The sequence below is a fragment of the Bos grunniens genome, chromosome 13 (assembly GCF_055505025.1).
Source record: "Bos grunniens cultivar Pamir isolate PY7600 chromosome 13, Bosgru_T2T1.0, whole genome shotgun sequence".
Classification (NCBI taxonomy): Eukaryota; Metazoa; Chordata; class Mammalia; order Artiodactyla; family Bovidae; genus Bos; species Bos grunniens.
Genome location: NC_141177.1, coordinates 65,657,860 through 65,679,916, shown reverse-complemented (window position 1 = coordinate 65,679,916; position 22,057 = coordinate 65,657,860). Strand labels below are relative to the sequence as shown.

Genomic DNA, 22,057 nt, shown 5'->3' with positions numbered 1-22,057 from the left:
AGACTCTGATATAGTCGAGGATTTATGGCATCTGAGGGTGCAGTGAAAACAGTTTTTTTTTATCAATAAAATACAGTTAAATTGTTCCCAGGTTGAGGGAGACTGGATTGAGCATATAAGAATTCTATCTATATAAAACCATTCAGCCTAGAAATGCACAGTAGCATTTGGGTGGAAATGGATAAAGAACTGTCTCAAATAATGGAGCTTAGGTGAAATAAAACCATCTAGCATCTTCTTTTAAAAACATTGGCACTTGTACTCAAAAGAAAAGGAAGTAATTAAAAAAGGCCCTAGTAATAGAAGTTGTTGGCAGAAAGTTCATCTGGAAAAAATAAATGCCCTCAACCTAATTAATAATCAGGAAGATAGAAAATAAAAACCAGTGGATACTGTTTTATAGCTACTAGATAGGTAAACATGTCAAAGTCCCCTAGTACCAAATGCCAGTGAGGGTGCGCAGTAACAGAAAGGTGCATTGCTGGGGGGAGTTTGTTAGTTAATATGCTCCCTTTAGAAAGTAATTTGTTGTTACTCAGTTAAGTTGAATCAGGTTTCTCACCTTAGATTTATCAATTTAATTTCTAGATATTTCCCCTAGAGTACTGGTTCTCAAAATATAGGTATGTGACTCCTGGGTGTTGCCAAAATCCTTTCTTGGCGTTTTTGAGGTTAGAATTATCTCCATAATAATACTAAGACTTGTTTGCCATTTTCATTCTCATTCTGGTACAAGGACACAGTGGAATTTTCCAGAGGCTACGTAACATTTGATAGCATCATTTTTGACAGCTAAAGGAATGTGTATTTGTGTATTTATGTGTTTTAAAGATAAATAAGTTTTAATTTCTAATATGGTAATTACCTATTCCTGTAACTCACTTCAATAAAATTTTTTTGAGGTTCTCTAATTTCAGAGTGGACCCTAAAGACCAAAAAGTTTAACCACCACTGTATTAGAGCAGTGGCTTTTGAAATATGATTTCCAGATCAACAGCATCATTGTTGTGGGAGCTAGTTAGGAATGTAAATTCTCAGGTCCCATTCCAGACCTCCTCATTCAGAAACTGAGACTGGAGCCAAGCAGCTTGTATCACAATACGCCCTTAAGATAAAATTCTGATCAGTGTTTGAGAACCACTGTTTTCAGAGAAATTGAGGAACCATAATTAGGAATGTTCATAATGGTGGTATAATAATAGCAACAATCTAGATGCAATTCAAATGTCTAACAGTGGAATGGATAAGTAATTGTAATTGTGGCATGTTTGTATGTAAATAAAGCAAAAAAATGAATGATATATTGATATACTTATCAACGTGAATGAATCTTAATATAAAAGGAAAACAGCAAACCAACAGAATATATAATCCTATATAATCAAATATACAAGTAATATTTATATATATAAACAGATTATATATAACTATTGTAAATAGTTATATATATACATTAGTATATATATTATTTATATGTACATAGCATATATAATTATATATACATCAGTCACATACGCTTTTTATGACTTATTTCATAATAAAATACTAAATTAAATTCTAAAATTGGCCTGGTTTGGAACTATATAAATAGGTCTATTTGGTTTTCAATCACCAAAAAAAATAACCTGGATTTTATATAGTTTTTATATAAGTCAAAGAAATATAAAAAATCATTTTAAGATTTCTATTAAAAATGGTTAAAGGATTACCTCTTAAGCTCCTTGGAAAACTTAGCTGTCCAGAATTACTCATTCTCAAAGGCATTTGAATAGACTGTTATTTTAAAAGTGTGTCTCTGTTTAGAAAATGAGTGTGTGAATGATTTAATTAGTGACTGCCTATGGCGGAGAAGGCAATGGCACTCCACTCCAGTACTCTTGCTTGGAAAATCCCATGGACGGAGGAGCCTGTTATGCTGCAATCCATGGGGTCGCTAAGAGTCGGACATGACTGAAGTGACTTAGCATAGCATAGCATGGCTTGGGAGCTCCAAAATGTTAAATATTAGCACTTCTTTTAATGAACAGCCTCTGCTGTATGATTTTTCTAATAATTTGTATGGCCTCTAGGAGAGGTTAAATGAAATGACTGAATGAAAGGAAACCAGGATTCTGCCTTTTTATTTCTTCAGTCGTGATTAGATGTTTGGGAGAATGATATAAATCCTGAAGTTGCCTGGAAGATATAGTTAACTTTAGAGGCTTTGAACTTTATATTAACCTTTAAAATTTTAAACTTTGAAGATGTTGGTAAAGATGACATTGAATAAAATTTTAAGTATTGTTAATACTTTAGTTAGTTTAAATATGTTTGAAATTAAAAAGAAAAGATTGCTTTGGATGTACTATGGGGGAAAAAAAGCCCTCCAAATATGTGGGGAAAGATAGTGGATTTTCTACCCAAAGCTGCCTTAAAATGTCCATATTTTACAGTCTTAAAGTTTTTTTCAGTTTTATCAGTCACAGAAATTTAAGTGATAGGGTAAAGTGTGGAATTCTTAAAAGTTTGGCGATATACAACAAATCTGACACAGGTGCTTTGAAGCTAGAAATTGTGCTTCTCTAAAAAAATGATTCCACTATAATTTGCATTGATAATAACTGCTAATAACAGTAAACAGTCAAATATAGTAGTAAATGTGGAAAATAAGCTTACCTGTTTAGACTTTATAATTTAAGCGGGTTTGGCTGGCTAGATTCTTAGACTGTTGCTATAGACTTGCCAGTGAAAAAGAAGTGTACAATCCAGATACTAAGGTATTCACATCTAAAAACAATGCTTTTCACCTCAGACTGTCATTTGGTACTTATCTTGTTGGAGAGACACAGTTGACATATAAAAACTATACATTCTGAAATAACAAAGAAAAAGATTATACATTTTATTAGCAAAATACCACTTGGGATTATGCTGAATTAAAAGGCTGAAGAATGTTTCATACTTAACTTTTGCACTTTCCACACAGTATCTGTTTTTTCTGCTTTTTTGTAAGTTTTTTTAAGTTCAGAGATAGAGCTATTTGTGTTGTATCTTTACTTTTTTCTTTATTTTGTGCTGTGGACTTTAAAAAGTGATAAAAAATGTTTCTTGCTGAGAGTCTGCTTCTCTTTGTTCTGCCATCGGAGGTTACCCGCGATGCTCAAGTTCTTTGTTGGTTGCCTTTGACTAATGCTTTCCAGCAGCCCCGGGCTCAGCTCCTGGTTCCCAGTATGGCACAATGACCAGGCAGATTTCTCGGCACAACTCTACCACTTCCTCGACATCTTCTGGTGGATACAGACGGACTCCCTCTGTGACGGCTCAGTTTTCTGCTCAGCCTCATGTTAATGGAGGTCCACTTTATTCTCAGAATTCAAGTAAGCTTGTGCTTAGCAGGCGCACGCAGCAGTGGAGCTCCTTTTGAAGGAAATTATTTTAAATTGTTCTTGCCAGTGATAGACAACAATTGAAACCATGTTATTTCATGTTTGTTTTAAGAAGTTAGACCTTGAATCATATAATTTTAAAAATAATTGCTTATCACTTTGAAAACCTTCCGATTCACTGAGTATACTGTAAATAGAACTAAAGAGGCAAAACTCTGAAATGAATTAGGCTGAATTTAAAAATAAGGGCATGTTTGATACAGTTTGATAACAGTAAAATTAAAAATATTGTGACAATTTTTCTTTTCAATAATATAACAAAATTGCTGGCTATCACTTTTAAGCTTTTTAACCTATACTGAAATAAGTTCCAGACCATTAAAAACCATTCTTGATGTCTGCTTATTCTGTCTCTAATAATTATAACAGTGGGGAGGACTTTCTTTTGATAAATCCTTTCTGTTCACCTCAGAGTGCACATCTCAACACTAACTGCAATCAGTGTTTAAAGGCTGATAAGATTAGAAAATAACTTTGGCATAGAGTGAGTAGTCATTAATTTCACTTTCCATATCAGGATGCTCAATCCAACCAGGAGAAATCTGAAATGAGCCAGTTGTTCAGTATTTGTTATTGGCTTGAAACAGTGATCACCAGACATAGACTCAGACATGCTTTCTCATGTGGTTTTTCTGGCTACTTTCTGGAGCTGCTTGTTATTTTATGTTACCTAAAAAATACTGAACACTCCATATTTACACAGGAAGTTGGGTTTTAAATTCTTTTTATTTATGATGCATGTTTTCAACAAGTGTTTTAAAGTAGAACTAAATTCTCTCTTTTTTTGGTTAAATTTTAAAGACTTAATTGTGGTTATAAGCAAAAAGCCTTCTAAGAATTGAAAATCACTTTAGCAGAAATATCATAATTCACAAGTAATCCCAAAATTTATATTATAGAACCCTTTTCCAGACTGAAATTCTCATCCAAGCTCCTGAGAAATGTTCCGTTAGAATTTTACCTCACATTTCCCCTGTTCTCCTCTTGGTAAAGAAAAGTAGCTGGTGGCTGAGAATCCCGCAGTTAATCTGATCATTAGTCTCACTACTTTCATGAACCTTTTTTTTTCATATTATGCTGCATTTTTAGATCTCATCTTTGTGTTTTTTTTTCTTTTCCACACTTAGACATTTACTGTTGACTCCGCAAATAGGGCTTCTGGTGACTCTTCACCTGATACCTGTTTGTGTAGTTCTGTTTTAACACGCTTGGGTTGGTTGCTTATCCTCAAAGAAGACACTGTCATTACTGATTGTCCATATTTTTGGATATTGTAAAGCAAATTTGCTTCACATTTTAAACATACGATTATGTATTGTCAAATCAATTGTCCTTCAACCCGAGTTACTGTTGGTGTTGTAGTGGTAGCATGTGAGTGTTTTTAGTGTTTTGATGTGCATATTCTGTGCATATGATTAGTATTATTGCAGCATAACCTTTCTTTTCTTTATGTACTAACCAGCATGGCTAGTTACTAAGGGTTGTTTTTTTAAATTTTTAGGTTTGTGGAAGTTTTAAAAAAAATTTTTTTACATTGAAAAGGTATATAATCTTTTATTTATTAAAACTATCATATATAAATGTGTATATACTGGAACATTATATACACACATGTATATACAAGTATATACACACATGTATATACTTCTATATACAGAGTATCAGAACGAAGCAGGACTAATTTCATAGTGAATTCAATGTTGTTTTTAGCCATACAATGGATATAAATACACATACATTGCTTTGTTGTTTATTTGTACACACTGAACCTCTTTCAGATTTTTATGCTTACCAAACAATTTTTAGATTGGATTAATGGAAACAGTCTTTCAATTAAATGATCTTTGGGAGCCAATAAATTTTCCCTGTCGATTTAGTGTCATTTCTTGGTGACTGCCAGTAAACAGAATTTTGTGATACAAAAGGAAGAAGGTCCCTTGAAATATCCCTTGAAATTCAGTAAACAATTAACATGGTATATGGAGCATTCTTATTCCCTAGTAAATTTAAGAGTGATGTATTTAAAATTGTCAACTTAAAAAATAATAGTAACCTTTTTTTTTTTCCTAGAGAGCTGATATATAGAATATATTTAGCTACATAATGAGATTATATTACTGTATATAATAAGATTATATTATATAATCATACAATTGTTATATAATTATAATCATAATTTATTAAATCATATGCAATTTACATGATAAATCATGATTTTATACTATCATGTAATTATATAATATACATTATAGTTAATCTTATTATACATGCATGTTATATATAATAAGATTATATTATATAATTTAGATGTATGCTATAGATACATAAGAACTGTTTTTAAAGGAAACCTATAACTAATGCATTTATTTATACATGGAATAAACAGCTATTCCATAACATTTTTGTTTTGTTTATGTGAATTCTGATTTACAGCATTACCCTTAAGCTAGACATACCTCTTAGGGTTAGAGAGGTAAGGTGAACTAACAGTATCCTAGAAACCTTTATTGGTATTTTATTCTTACCTGTTTTGTTAAAGTCTTTTCTTAGAATTCAAAATTTTCATTGCATAGAAGTGAAGGTGATGGTAAATCTAAATCTTCCCCAAACACTATAACAGTAGGATTAAAATAAATGTATTTGTTTTTTAATAAAACTACCAGTTGGCTAAGCACAACTCAGCTTTAGGTTTGTTTGTGGGAAATGAAGGTTCTGCAGGTTTTTGTTTTGTTTCTTGTTTTGTTTTGTTTCATTTACAAACTGTTCTTTGCATACTTATGTTTGTGGTCCTTGTAACTGACTTCTGCTTTTTGTTTGTTTCCTTTTCTTTCCTTTATCTGTTTTACTTCCCCCATTCTGTGTTGTCATCGCCAGTTTCTATTGCTCCACCCCCTCCCCCTATGCCTCAGTTGACTCCACAGATACCTCTCACAGGCTTCGTGGCCAGGGTGCAGGAAAACAGTAAGTTTGGAAAACCTGAGCTGTCCAAGAGTAGAGGCTGTCTCCTTATAGCATGCATGGCTGATGAGTCATCATTTTCCTTACTTTTGTTGAGAAGCTAATCTTACCTTGAAAATAGGTGCAGATCCGTTATTGAAACTGAAGAGCACGATCTTCAGTTTTCCTCTGTGTGCATGGTTACTGACTCAGATGAATGTCACAACTGCAATTTCCTCTGTATTCACATGCTCTAAAACATGAAATCAGATCTTTGCAGATTCTTAAGGAAAGCATAATCAAAGCCTCAAATTAAAACTGTGTTGAAACTACTAGCTTTCAATAGTTTTTAGGGGAATTAGTTTTCTGTTGCCAGCTAACTCATCAAGATGCATCGTTACACTGTGAGATTAAATTTATTAGGACAGGTGGTTTGTTTTATTTTCTTTGTTTTGGTTTTTGGGTGGTTTTTTTTTTTGGCATTTTCTCCTTTAGTTACAAAACATTTTTGAAGAAAACTTTGTAGCCTTTGATTTTTATACATAAACAATTTTGAACTTATATAAAGATTTGTTCAAATTTTTATGCATAAACAGTTTTGAACCTATATAAAGATTTGTTATTAGGATAAACAAGGATCTGCAAGAATAAGTAAATTACATCCATGCACTCCATTTAAGTGATGATCCATGTAGAGCCCTCTTTATGTTTTGGCCCATGAGGATGATTTCTGAACAGGCAGACTTGTTACCTTTTTTAGATCTTTTTGAAGGAAGGTCAGATTGACTAGGAAATTCTTTTGAATATATGAATTAGGATAGAAGTTTTTATTTTTTAATTACCACCTGATTACTTTGACGTTCTGGGAGATACATAATCCTAACTACATGATAATAGTGAATGTTATTTGGCAAAATGGAAAATACTGCTATTATTGAATTATATTACGCCAAAAATGCTGAAGATGGTAAGGTGGTCGCGTACTAATTCACTTCATTTGGCATCATCACCATGCACATAAATCTCAGAAAGGTTTGAACAAGATGTGTAACTCAAATGACCAGCCCATCTTCCAGGAGAAAACATTGTGGCAAATTCCATCCTGCAGCTTCTCCTGACCTTGTTGTGTTATTCTCCACGTTTCCTCCCTTCGTCCAGTCAAATATTTGTTTACTCAGTGTTATGTCCCAGGCTCTGGGAGGAATATACATAGTCTAAGACAAAGTCCCCATCTTTAAGAAATGTGTGATTTAATAGACTTTCTATAAAAGTTTCATGATGCTGAAATTTCTGAGCCTAAACCAACCTTATCACTTACATTTGGTTGGAAACTCTTATGTGTTTAAACATGTAAAAATAAGCGAATCTTCTTTTTAAAAAATTAGTGGATAAAGGTAAATTGCTGATTCTTGGTGCTCCAAGAGTTTAAAAATTGTTTGCAAGAGTTTAAAAACAAAGCCAGTTCAACCTTTGAACTGCCTAATAGCCGAGAATTTTTAGGAAATGTTTTAAAATAGCCATAATAAACATCCATTTAGTGAGTCCAAAGCTCATTGATTAGATATTTGGTAATCCTTTTTTTAAACAGACATTCAGTGTAATGTACATGTATGGTCTTTGCTCTAGAAGCCATGGTACTGTTTCAGTTCTTTTCCCAAACTTGTGATCTTGAGTCAGTAATTCTCTTGGTGCCACAGAATGCCTTGTTTCGTTTTATTTGGCATCTGTTTTCTTTGAAAGCATGTTAGGAAGATTGTTGTTAAATTGGTATCAGTATATTAAATGTTTTATGAATTACAAATTTTATATGTTCTTTAATATTCACTTTCTTTGACAGAGTGGTAATAATGAATGCACAGAGCAGTTAACCTATTAGTAAATGTGTTTCAGTTTAAGACATGAGCATCTAAAAAAGCAGTGTGTTTACATCTGTTTATGATTAACATCAGAAAGCGTTTTTGAACTAATTATACATGGTGTTAGACAGAGTATTATGCACAGAGAATTAGATGACAAGACGCTTGCCCCAGTGTATGCAATTTGAAGATAAGCCAATGTAAATTAACAGCAGTTGGGTATAAAGACAGTTGAATGAAAAATAGACTAGTAAGTTGTATATAAATCAAGAGTAAATGCACTTTAAGAATTCAGGCAAACATACATAATTTATTCATTAAGCCATATTAAGGATATGAGCTATGACTCTTTACTGTCAGAATGGATTCATATGCATTTTCTTCTCATCTCAATAATATTAGCAAGCTTTATGGAGAAGGGATTGGTAGAAATAAAATGGATCCTAGCATTTGTCGGAAGAATAAACTGCACACCTGTGTCAGAGCTGTCCATTCGAATGAGCATCAGCACACAGGACTTATTTCCTAATAGTCTTCTTTCTCACCCCAAATAGGATAAAATAGAAATCACAGAATTAAAGTGGTTGTCAGTAGGGCTCTTATGTGCATATGTTTTGCATATGTTTTAAATCTGGGTTCTTTGGTTATATTCTCAGCTCATTACTGCAAATAGGGTGTTGAAAACTTTAACACTATCTTAGAATAGATGATGACCATTTTCTTTGATCATATAAATAGCCCCAGAAATTGGCAGGTGAGGTAGTATGTTGGAATTATTCGTATGTTCGAATTCTGAATTCTCTCAGATACTGGAGACTATATAATTCTTTGTATCAAAATATTTTCATTTTTTTTTTTTAAGAAATTTGTGGATCAGAAATTTAAGAATTAGTTGTGCTTCAGCTCTGAATTCGTTAATATTGGGAGCATTTGTTACCTGGTATCATAGTAATTCATTGAAACAATTCTAGCATGACATTTTTTCCATTTCACTGTTTACACCTTTATTTAAATCACACATATACATACCACAGCCATCTAGAACTTGAGGTGTGAATCGTTTTTATTGTTTTGCATGATTTGAGTTTTTTCTGTTTTTTTTTTTTTTTTAAAACATCTTCCTGCAGTACTTTATTTTTAAAATCTTTTATTGAGGATATATTCTTAGGAAATTGGATCTTTAGGATCTAGTCTTTCCCTCATTCCATTCTTAGTTTTATAAGCAATAATACAGAAGTCTTAGCTTGCTTTCTACATTGAAGAAGCTGATTATCTTTTTTTAAAGTTGATTATGAATACAAACATTAAAAAAATATTTAATGAGATTTTCTGCTAGCTTAGAATTATTTAACTTTAGATTTTTCTAAATCTTGTTAAATTTTCTTTTGTTAAAATTTAAATAATAGAAAACCTGCACACATAGAATCATACCTAACACCACAGCTTTTTTTTCCCCTTGCATAAAACAAATAAAAATCAACACATATCCACCCACTAGAGATTTCTTTGAAACTAAAGGTAACTAAAAGCCAAAATCGGGGACATGAATGTGCACAATAAATGGTTATCAAACCATTAAACTAACATTCATAATGTTTACCATAGTCCAAATGACAGATATGACATAAGGCTTATTTAAGGAGAGAGGCTAACTAAAGAGTGACATTTGTTGCGACCTGAACCTTGGAGTAAGGGAACTTCTTTCCTCCTGTAGTCTTATTTAAAAGAAAAAAGCAAAAAAAAAAGACATATTGTCTCCTAACCTCTGCATTCATTAATTTGTAGTACTTCCTAATACCTTTAATTTTAGCTCATTTTATTATTGCAAAATTATTCTTAAAAGTAGTAGAAGCTTTAACACACCAAGCTTTTATTTCTAATCTTGCATGTATTATTATAGTGCATGCTGTATATGATAGAGCTTCCTTAAATTCTGTTAACTTAGGAATTTCCATCTAATCTGATTTCTGACTTCAATTAATTATCTGAATTTTTTAGTTGCCGATAGTCCAACTCCACCACCACCACCTCCGCCAGACGACATCCCCATGTTTGATGACTCGCCACCTCCGCCACCGCCGCCACCAGTGGATTATGAAGATGAGGAGGCCGCAGTAGTTCAGTATAACGACCCATACGCAGATGGGGATCCTGCTTGGGCCCCCAAGAATTATATTGAGAAAGGTAAGGTACAGTCATCACTGAATTGCTGTAACAGGAAGGAACCAGCGATGATCGTATTTTAGAGCTGTAAGGAACACCTAGTCCAGTATGTCTCTACCTTTTGAACACCCTTATTCAGCCAAGATGATTTAGTTCCTACACATTTCCCAATATAAAGCAAGGATTCTTTATTTTCTATTTATTTTTTAATTGGAGTATAGTTGATTTACAGTGTTGTGTTAGTTTCTAGTGTACAGCAAAGTGATTCAGTTATATGCCGAAGTGTATGTGTGTGTATATATATCTGAATTCTTTTTCAGATTTCTTCCATTATAGTTTATTACAGGATATTGAATATAGCTTCCTGTGCTATACAGTAGGTCCTTGCTGTTTATATTATATATAGTCGTTTGTATCTGCTAATCCTAGACTCTGAGTTTATCCCTACCCTACCCCCTTCCCCTTTGGTAACTTAAGTTTTTCTATGTTTGTGTGTCTGTTTCTATTTTTCTTTAAAATTCATTTTGTATCATTTTTTTTATTTCACATATAAGTGATATCACAAAGTATCTGTCTTTCTCTGACTGCTTCCCTTAGTAAGTAGTAAGTAAGTGAGGTAATCTCTAGGGCCATCCATGTTGCTGTAAACGGCATCATTTTTGTCTTTACTATGGCTGAGTAGTATTCCACTGTATATATTAAATACATATACCACATCTTTATCCTTTCATCTGGAGAGACATTTTTAATTTTTTAAATTGAAAATATAGTCTGTTAATTGTGATTTTTCAAATGACAAATCTCCAACTTGACTGCGATTTTTAAGATGATAAACAGATAAGGCACAGAGAAGGAGTTAAATGATTTACTAGTAAGTTCATGTAATTAAGATTTAAAACCAAGTTTCTAAGCTGTTACAATAAAATTAGAAAACTTTCATATCTAAATATTTTAAAATATATTGGGAGATATATGAGAAAAAAACCTCAATTAAGGTTTTCAGCTACTTGATCTTGTAAATGAGAAAATAATCACCAGAATGTTGAAATTATGTGTAACTCTGATGTCCAAATTCACCTGCATTATCTGACATTCACTGTAATTATTAAGTAGTAGTGGGTGGGAAGGAAACTGTTTTTTGTGAGTTTATTTGCTTTTTGTCATCTACTTCTATGCCAATAAAAATGTCTTTGTAGAGTTCTGAAAAATGCATGCTATGTAGTTGATCACATTTGATTGCCACCTTAAGCAAATACCTGTAGCATTCTTTCCTACCCAAGTTTTAAATACATGGTTGAAGTAAATAGGCTGTTTTCTTTTTATATTTTTAAACAGTAAATATTCTACATATTACTGAGGAAGTCTTGAATGTTCTACTTCATATTTAGATTCTCATGTACCTTCAAATAGATATGCTGTTGTTATTATGAGAGTGATAAATGTGAGCAGTCTTGAATTGTGTTTTGACCCATATTTTCTGGTATGGAAGAGCAAATTTAAATAACTATGAAAATGGGACAAGTTATATTTACGTAACAGATTTGGAATGATATAATGGTTAATGTATTTGGTAATAGAGCAGGATTAAAGAAATTTCTTCACAAGTTGAATGAAATAATGAGTCTTAAACCAGGAGTCACCATATTTTTTGGAAAAGACCAAATAATAAACTTTTTAAGTAATCAAGGTATATTGACATATTAGTTTCAGGTGTACAACATAATTCTTTGATATTTGTATATATTTGCAAAATGAAATATCTTAAACTTTGCTGGTCATTCAGACTTGTCACAGCTACTCAACCCCACTGTTGTAGCGCAGAAGCAGTCGTTGAGAATCCCCTGGCGGTCCAGTGGTTAGGACTTCACGCTTCCGGGCTGAGGGCCCGGGTTCAAACCCTGGTTGGGGAACTGAGATCCCACAAGCCATGCAGCGCAACCAAAGGGGGAAAAACAAAACAAGCAGTCATAGACGGAACACAAGTGAGGATGTGGCTGTGCCCCAGTAAAATCTATTGACAGAAAGGCTTTGGTTTGAATTTGGTCATGGGCCATTGTTTACGGACTCCTGGTCTTAATCAGAAAGTTGGTATTCAGTAGGGTTATATTTAAAGCCTTTAATAGTCACCTTTATAAGTCACAAGATGATTAAAACCAGGTTTAATAGGATTTCAATTGAATATGTTAATCCAACAGTACGACATGACTGTTGCAGAAGCCAGATTCAGTCATTTATATTAGACTAATAGTATGTTTAATTTTGAGGATGATATTCAGGAGGCTGAAATATTTTAATAAGACAGTGTATCTATAACGAGTTAAAAGCATTGTTTCTAAGTTGAGGAAAAAGATGATTTCAGAGGGACTAGATAGCTATCTCCAAATTTTTATCATGTAGACAGATGTAGGGGTTCCCCTGTTGGCTCACATCTGCCTGCAATTCAAGGGACACATGTTTGATCCCTGGGTCTGGAGGAGGCATGGCAACCCACTCCAGTATTCTTGCCTGGGAAATCCCATGGACAGAGGAGCCTGGCAGGCTGCAAAGCATCCATAGGGTCACACACAGTTGGACACGACTGAAGTGACTTAGCATGCATGCATTCATGACAGATGTAGATAAGAATACTAGATGTCTAGGCCCACAGAACCCTACAGTGAGTATATAGAGAAGGGAGAGTTCAGACCTTTATGTGGACTAGGCTCCTACACACTAGGATGGACGCACATTGTTAATGGTTAAATACTCAGCAGTGAGAACTGTTACATGAGAATATATGCATTGGGCAAGGGGAGGGGCGACTAAGTTTCATTTACAGAGGGGGTTTGGCAAATAGAGACAATGAGTTGGGTGTAGTGTTTTTTATCAGCTCTTAGTATAAGTGGAACTAAGAAGATGAGGAAATACTATTTTAATTTTGCTGAATGACTTTGAGGATATCAGGCATTGTCATGATCAGTTTAAAACTCATCTATACCACTAAAAATGTGACGGAATACAAAAGAAAATGTTTCTTTCTAGCAGTCACTTGGTTTTCTTGGGTGGTTATTTAGCCAAAAATACCAGAATAATTAATGTTATTTATGCTGTATGTTTTGGTGTTTTGAAACTGGGCATGTTAATTGAGCCTCTGATTACGCTGTGATTTCACTGCAGGATTATAATGGAGGAAAATGTACTTGTTGAGTTTACTTCATATACTGTTTTGTAAAGGGGAAAAAAAAGATCGCCTGTTTTACTTTATCAAATGATGCTGTGGATCAGTACTTCGGGTCTCTTCCTTATTGTAATTTATTAATTCAGAATAATTATGGAGCATAGCCACCTTTCTTAAGGAAAAAATGAATTCCAAAATATCTTAAATGTCTTAAAAATCCTCTTTTAAGAAAAAGATTACATGAGGTAATGAAAAAAATTTTGTATGACATACTTTCACATATATTGGAAAATTGCATATTCCAGAATGATCATGTTATAAAGCCAGAAAGAAGGAATACTTAATAAACCAGTGGTTTGGAAAGCTAGTGATTTTTTGATGTCTTTCCTCTCCACAACACTGTTTGCAAGGAAATGGATATTTTGTACTCAGCATAATCACAGATAACACAATAAATGGCAAAAATGTTCTCTTAAGTCTTATGTGAGTCTTTACTTACCTATTTCTCCTTTAAAAATAAAGAAAAATTCTTGCTGACCTCTAAGGTGTATATATATATTTAAATCTAGATATAGCCCCATAAATTATATGAACATATGAGTATTTTTCTGGGATGAGCAGGATGAGATTTACTTCACAATATATGTATATTTTTAAATTAGATAGCTCGGGCTGTTACCTGGTTTACTGATTGGCTCTGCAGCTTCACTCAATAGTTACTTTGATAAATGGTGCTTTGCATATGGTTGGCACTTAGTAGATATTTGAACAAATGAATTGAAACATGTAATAAATACTAAAATTCAGAGACCTTTCCGAAATAGGTTGGTAGAACTCTTGACTTCTCAAGTTATTTGTCAGTTTGGCCTGAAGATCAAGCTAGTGATTTCGGCACACAGTTGGGTACGTGACTTACCTGGATATATAGATTTAAGAATTAAAGAGTATTCATAAAAAGCTTGGGTTTGCTATACTATTTGTTGGCATTACATTTAAAAATTCAATTAAACTTTGGATATAATGCACTCACATGATCTTCCAATTCTTCTCCACAGTTGTGGCAATATACGATTATACAAAAGACAAGGATGATGAGCTGTCGTTTATGGAGGGTGCAATCATCTATGTAATAAAGAAAAACGACGATGGCTGGTATGAAGGAGTCTGCAATCGAGTGACTGGTCTGTTCCCAGGAAACTATGTGGAATCAATCATGCACTATACTGATTAAATTTTTGCTTTTAAAGTAGATTCGTATTATCACTCAGTCATACTGTGGGACTATTATGGTTAACAGAATTGTCTTAAAATGTTTTAAAATGTGCCCATATTTTCAGAACATGCTGTTTTATTGGTATAATTGAATGTCTACTTATAAGCATAAATCTCTGAGGCAGTTTGTGGATTGCTGAGCAGCATTCTACACGAGGCTGCCTGTCACAGATTATGCTTACATACTTACTTACACATTGTTAACCTGATGACCAGCCTAAATATTCTGGGGGTGTGGGGTCTATTTAATAAATCGTGATTCAGATCGTGCCATCACATGTCTCAGTGCAGCATGGTTACTAACGCTCTGTCAAACTAATACTAAAAATCAGAAAACTTAAATGCTGGTGCTGGTCATACTTTTTGTTTAGACTCTCTCATTCTTGAAATATAGTTTGTTTAAAGCATGCATACAAATTTATGTATTGAAATATACTTAAAAAAAATCCAAGATGCTTCCAATTTGTGTAATACTTGGAGTACACGTACTTAGGTCTCTTGAAATGAACTGAGTCTCTAAGTTCTCCACGTAAAACAAAAACAAAGGGTTACCTGTAATGTTGTAATTGGTACCTAAGTTTTTTAATCAGTGAATTTGCATTATAAATTTTTTCCATTCATAAATACGTAAGTGAACCAAAGGTTTTTTTGTCGTTTCCTTCACTGGTTTGCTTTAAAAATAATGATAAATAAAAGATACCGATTTATTGCAGAATTATGGTTCTATTTTCTCAATATATTAACTTGGAAAAAAATTTAGCCTTATCTCAACCTATCCCAATAGCAGTGGCTGATTTTTGCAGAATTTAAAATCACAGATGGTTATTTACAAGTCAGTCTACTGAACTCCTTTTCTAAAGTAGCTTTTTCAAAGCTAAGATAATATGTCAAAGTGCACATGCTGTAGGTGAGATTCTTAAGGACTGCTCCAAGTCCTCTGGTTTTCCAGTGGACTGTCATATACTGATTCAATGATAGGAAATGCTAATTATCTTTTACATATTTTTTTTTTGGTAGAAGTGAACGCAATGGATTTTTGAATAGGCACTGTTTAACCCATTACCTGGCACTTGCAACATAAAAAGATTTTAAATGTACAGTAATTGGGGGGAAAAGGTGCGCCATGTATTAATCATTGAACAGGGATATACCTGGCCAACAGATCTGTGCTGTCTTTTGACATAATTGAAATGCAACATGTGCACTTTGTGTGTCTCCCCTTAAGGGAGGGTTCGAGGGGTGTTTTCTCATCGTGTATAATTCTCTGTTGCCTAGGACACTGAAGTAGAGCACTCAGTCGTGGGTTTCTGTGTTTCAATGATTTGTTTGGATTTCTAGTTATGTACTACTGGGCGTTTCAGACTTACCACAGTATAGTAAATGTTAAGACTAGTGCAAGATGTTTATTTCTGAAAATTAAAGGCCATTATTGCTACCAAATCAATGTGACTGTTGCATACGCATTTTGCCTTTGTTAATCTTAAACATGATTTTAGTATCACTGGTGATCAGCTACCTTCTTCATTTTTTTCAAGTGGACTGTTCTCTTAATTTTGTATATAACCTGTTGTCTAAATTTTATGTACAGTCTTTTATAATAAACCATTCTCCTATATGAAATTTTGGATACTGTTAAAATCTAACGTGGACTGAAATGTAGACTTCAGTTTTATGATCTTTACTCCTATGGTGAAACAAGATAAACCATATGAATTTTAACATTGATTATTTATTTGTGTAATGGCTTTACATGTGGCTACTATAACTGTGTAAACAATACCACATATAACCATCAAGATACCTCGATTAGAGTTTATAGGACTAGAATGACAGATTCAGATGGTTTAAATACATTTAGAAAGTTTTCTGAAAAACTTTGCCAATAAAAAAAAAGTCCCATTAATAAGGAAATGATCTTTTTAAATGATTTTTTTGGTTATCTGCACATGAAGCAAAGTGTATTCCACAGAATTTTTGAGGCACAATCTGGTAAAATAGCTGCCAGAAATACCAGAAAGAGGTGTCATTTGTCTCTTGTGAGCACCATCTCTGAAAGCTGTATGAGGGCGTCTCTTTCTGGGGATGGTCGAAGTTTACTGATCTCGCTCACCGCTTTGTGGCAGTACCGCTGGGCGAGGTAGGTTGTCTGCTGCACACCGTCACTCTACCGGACGCGGAAGAAAATACAACAGAACAGATGCACGTCAGCCACTGGGGTCAGCTCTTTAAAGTCCTGCTACAGTGAGTTAAAACATCCTCTGGAGATCTGATTAAGAGCTGGACGTTGTTTCTAATGTTCTCTGTGTCTCTCCCACTTTCTCAGACTGAAGCACATTTTTATTCTATTACCATGCCAAGCAGTGAACTCATTAATACCAAGTAGCCATCTATTTTCCCCCTATTTTTCATTTAAGTATTAGTTTTTAAGTTACACATACACTAAAATTGATACAGTAAAACTCTTAAGTGCAAAACTCTTAAGTGCAACTTAACATAATACATTTATAATATAGAAGAGCTTAAATGAAAATCAAGTTTCTTCTTCCAAAGGCACCAGTTTTGTCTGTTGGTTTTAATTATCTATTGCCTTTCTGTTAAGACGGGTTTAAGCCCAGCCGTACTGTCTCCCAGCTTGACCAGACTGTTTGTCTTCAGTCCTTCTACTGGTCACTGTTGTCGTCATGTAGCATCAGCTTCTGACTTCATCTCATCTGAGACGAGGAAACCACTGCTCCTTCTCTTTCCTCTATCTTTACCCTATAGAGATTTGCATTCCATTTTGTAACCATGTTTTTATGTTGGTTCTTTCAAAAAGCTAAACACTAGTAAAATAATTATATTTACTATTTCTATTATGTCAAAATGTTTATGGAAATATCAAGACATATAGTTGATTTTATTTTCTTCTGCATGGTTCCCTGTCATTCAGAACAAGATATCTGTAGCATCATGATTGAAAGGACTCAGATTTTCTTTACCAAGTGTTTCAAAATATGACACATTTTAGACACAAAAATCCTCAACAAGGTACTACCAAACCGGATTTGACAACACATTAACAGGTTTATACATCATGACCAAGTAAGATTTATCCCAGGGATGCAAGGATTCTTCAGTATATGCAATTCAACCAGTGTCACACACCATATTAACAAACTGAAGAATGAAAACCATACGATCATTTCTAATAGATGCAGAAAAAGCTTTTGACAAAATTGACAGAAACTGCAGAAAGTGGACGTAGAGGGAACCTACCTCAACATGAAGGCCACCTATGATAAACCACCAGCAAACAACATTCTCCTTGGCGAAAAACAAAGCATTTCTGCCAAGATCAGGAACAAGACAAGGATGTCCACTCACTGCTATTACTCAACAGTGATTGCCTCGCATAGAAAAGTAAAGCCATCATGGTCTGTAGATGATATACTATACTATACATCAGTCAGTTCAGTTCATTCTGTCAGTCTTGTCCAACTCTTTGTGGCCCCATGGACTGCAGCAGGCTTCCCCGTCCATCACCAACTCGTGGAGCTTACTTGGACTCGTGTCTGGGGATGGTCCATTGAGTTGGTGATCCCATCTAACTATCTCATCCTCTGTTGTCCCCTTCTCTTGCCTTCAATCCTTCCCAGCATCAGGGTCTTTTCAAGTGAGTCAGGTCTTCGCATGAGGTGGTCAAAGTATTGGAGTTTCAGCTTCAGCATCAGTCCTTCCAGTGAAGATTCAGGACTGACTGCTTTTAGGATGGACTGCTTGGATCTCCTTGTTGTCCAAGGCACTCTCAAGAAGCTTCTCCAACACCACAGTTCAAAAGTATCAATTCTTCAGCACTCAGCTTTCTTTACAGTCCAACTCTCACATTCATACATGACTACTGGAAAAACCATAGCTTTGACTAGACAGACCTTTGTTGGTAAAGTAATGTCTCTGCTTTTTAATATGCTGTCTAGGTTGGTCATAACTTTTCTTTCAAGGGGCAAGCGTCTTTTAATTTCATGGCTGCAGTCTCCATCTGCAGTGATTTTGGAGCCCAAAAAAATAGTCTGTCACTGTTTCCATTGTTTCCCCATTTATTTGCCATGAAGTGATGGGACCAGATGCCATGATCTTAATTTTCTGAATGTTGAGTTTTAAGCCAACTTTTTCACTCTCCTGTTTCATCAAGAGGCTCTTTAGTTCTTCACTTTCTGCCATAAGGGTGGTGTCATCTGCATATCTGAGGTTATTGACATTTCTCTTGGCAGTCTCGACTCCAGCTTGTGCTTCATCCAGCCCAGCATTTCTCATGATGTACTTTGAATATAAGTTAAATAAGCAGGGTGACAATATACAGCCTTGACATACTCCTTTCCCTATTTGGAACCAGTCTTTTTCCATGTCCGGTTCTAACTGTTGCTTCTTGACCTGCATACAGATTTCTCAGGAGACAGGTCAGGTGGTCTGGTATTCCCATCTCTAAGAATTTTCCACCGTTTGTTGTGATCCACACAGTCAAACGCTTTGGCATAGTCGATAAAGGAGAAGTAGATGTTTTTCTGGAACTCTCTTACTTTTTCGATGATACTATACATAGAAAATCCTCAATATGCCACCAGAAAATAGTAAAGTTGCATGATACAAAATACATATAAATCTCTTGCATTCCTATACACTAACAATGAAAGATCAGAAAGAGAAATTAAGGAAACAGTCCCATTTACCACTGGAACAAAAAGGATAAAATGCCTAGGGATAAACCTACATAAGAAGGCAAAAGAACTGTATGCAGGAAACGAAGATACTAATGAAGGACACCATGAACACAGGGAGAGACGTACCACGTCCTCGAAAGAATATTGTCAGAAGGACTTCTGTTACCCGAGACAAGCTACAGATTCAGTGCAATCCCTATCAAATTACCAACAATGGTGTTTTTCATAAAATTGGAACAAAAAATTTTACAATTTGTATGGAAACACAAAAGACCCTCAATAACCAAAACTATCTTAAGGAAAATGAAGCTGGAGGAATCGGGCTTCCTGACTTCAGACTGTACCTACTCTACAGCTATAGTAATCAAGACAGTATGATACTGGCATGAAAGCAAATGCAGCTCAGTGGCAGAGGATGGAAAGCCCACGCACCTATGGTCACCTCATCTCACAAAAGAGATGAGACTATACAGTGATTTTCAGTCTCTTCAGTAAACAGTGCTGGGAAAACTGGACAGCCTCATGTAAAACTAAATTAGGAAGGACACTCCCTAACACCACACACAAAAATAAACTCAGAATGGATTAAAGACCTGAACATAGGCCAGACATAATAAAACTCTTGGAGGAAAACATAGAACACTCCCTGACCAAACTTGGTCTTGCGTCTAAAACTCGTTACATTAATCTGGTTACCAAAGGACTCTTCCACTGCGCCACCCCTACTGTTGCCACTCTTCCTTTTGAAATCGTCTCACCTGTAATACGTACTGTAGCGCTCTGTCCACGTCTCCTGGTGAACCGAACCGTCTCATTATCATAGCATTCATTTCTGGGAACTAACCAGAAAGAAAACCTACTTAGAGCTCTTGGGAGAAATCAAATGTTAAAGCTTCAGTTTGTAAGAACAGGTTAAAAAAAAAGGTGATCAAAGGTTTAAATGATGGGGGTGGGGGAGCAGCAAGCTGTACCAATTACAGCAGCAGAGTGAAGAGGATGCCTCCTTCCAGGCCCAGCGACGAGCCACGCCCTGAGAGGTGCCTCGACCAGTGCTCACTCTGCCACGTGTTCTCTGCTGGGTCCAACGCTGAGTGAGAGGGGAGGAGCCAGCGTGCACCCCGACACCTGCTGGCTTCCCTCAGGGTCTCAAGCTCTCGGCTGCCCAAGTCACTGGGGGCCCACTGGGCCTCTCCCCTGAAGTTTCTGAATCAGCAGCCATGGGGCCTGAGGGTGCCCTTCTAGTGCATTCCCAGGGGATGCCAGTCCTGCCTACAAACTACGAAAATCAAATCACTGGCCTAAGATGAGGATGAGCCTTGTGCTTTTTAGTCCTAAACTGCATCTCACTTGAGAGAGACACCAGTCTCTGAGCAGAGGGACTCCCAGGAAAAGCTCAGCTCATGGATGGACCAGGGCAGCACTGCTAGATGCCCACCGGCCCTGCAGTCAGCTGGGGAGGCTTCCGGTGCAGCTGCCTGGATCTGCTCCCTAAGGTTCTGACTCAGCTGGCTTGGGGTTTGGCCTCGGCGTCATATTTTAAAAACTTCGGGCATTTCTAATACGCAGCCAAGGTTGAGAATCATGGAGTTAGAGGAGACCAAGACAGAAGCGGCAGTCAGGTTACTGGAGTGAATTCTAAACACCAGTTTAAGCCGATGGCAGTTAAGAGGAAAACAGAAAACAGGTCCAAGGTGCAATGAGGAGAAAAATCTGTCCTGTAGTACTTAGCAACCAGGTAAGGGTACTGTCACCAGGAACAGAACCAGGAAGCCAAGACACCAAATCACTTCCTCCTCTAGACTCAAGCTCAAGGCCTGCCGCTGCCACAGCTGAGTTCCTCCACCTCGTCTATGTTAGGAAGGAGCCAAGCTACACGATCAGAAACCTGTTCTAACAGCTTATAGTCCGTGAAATGAGGTTACAAGGTGTGTGGTTCCGGCCAGGCAGTGCTCAGGGCAGTGGCCAGTGCTCCCCTGGCAGGGCGCCTGGGGGATGAAGTCAGCTTTGTCCTGGAACCACCATGGTGTTAGTAATCCTGGAAGGGAAAATAGGTCACACAGAAAAATCTCAACTAGATGGCAGCAAATGACGAATGAAGAATGTTCCTTTCAGAACAAAGTACGTGTCCAGACAAAGGAGAGGCGGCTGATAACTTTATGAAATGTAAAGAGCGGCACCTGCTTAGTTCTTAAATGAAAACCAGTGATTAGTTTCAGGTACTGGTCTTTTAAGAACAAAAAATGTAAGTTTCATAGGAAAGCTCCCATCAGTCAATTTTAGTGGTAAGAGTCAAACCAAGTAGGGTCTCAGTTACTTAACACCACATTTCACAACTGGATTTCTAGAAGGCTGTGTATCCTCAAAGCTAATGTGATACTGGTCCAACAACTGGTAAAACTGCCTTTTTTAGGGGAGATGAGCATTTTCCTGCAGTACCAACAACTGGAGTAAAATATGCTGATGGGATGGTTTCTCTTGATTCCTTTTACTATGAAAAGCACTGAGAAAGCAAAATTTGGGGAAAAAAATTTTTTTTTCCATTGAGTGTTGACT

At 35.6% G+C, this 22,057-nt stretch overlaps 2 protein-coding genes across 24 annotated transcripts in view; one reads left to right on the top strand and one right to left on the bottom strand.

Annotated features, from left to right (window-relative positions):
- The window catches only part of ABI1 (abl interactor 1), an 88,089-nt gene extending 71,554 nt beyond the window's left edge, over positions 1-16,535 (top strand). For 4 of the 16 annotated variants that reach the window (XM_086334724.1, XM_086334715.1, XM_086334722.1 and 1 more), the window contains 4 exons: positions 3,180-3,356; positions 6,300-6,386; positions 10,217-10,402; positions 14,594-16,535. In XM_086334724.1, coding sequence (XP_086190850.1) covers positions 3,180-3,356; positions 6,300-6,386; positions 10,217-10,402; positions 14,594-14,769 — 626 coding nt within the window. In that variant the 3' untranslated portion in view covers positions 14,770-16,535. The remainder of the gene's footprint in view (positions 1-3,179; positions 3,357-6,299; positions 6,387-10,216; positions 10,403-14,593) is intronic. The other 12 variants (XM_086334730.1, XM_086334726.1, XM_086334729.1 and 9 more) reach the window with 4 other exon arrangements.
- Positions 16,520-22,057, bottom strand: part of PDSS1 (decaprenyl diphosphate synthase subunit 1) — a 40,323-nt gene continuing 34,785 nt past the window's right edge. For 3 of the 8 annotated variants that reach the window (XR_015139796.1, XM_086334738.1, XM_086334736.1), the window contains exons 10-11: positions 20,263-20,343; positions 16,520-16,974 (exon numbers count right to left, since the gene is read on the bottom strand). Coding sequence is in view for 5 of the 8 variants with exons in the window: in XM_086334738.1 (XP_086190864.1) it covers positions 16,834-16,974; positions 20,263-20,343 (222 nt within the window). In the remaining 3 variants the exon portion in view is untranslated. Of the gene's footprint in view, positions 16,975-18,065; positions 19,465-20,262; positions 20,344-22,057 lie in introns of those variants that run through there. The other 5 variants (XR_015139798.1, XM_086334733.1, XR_015139797.1 and 2 more) reach the window with 4 other exon arrangements.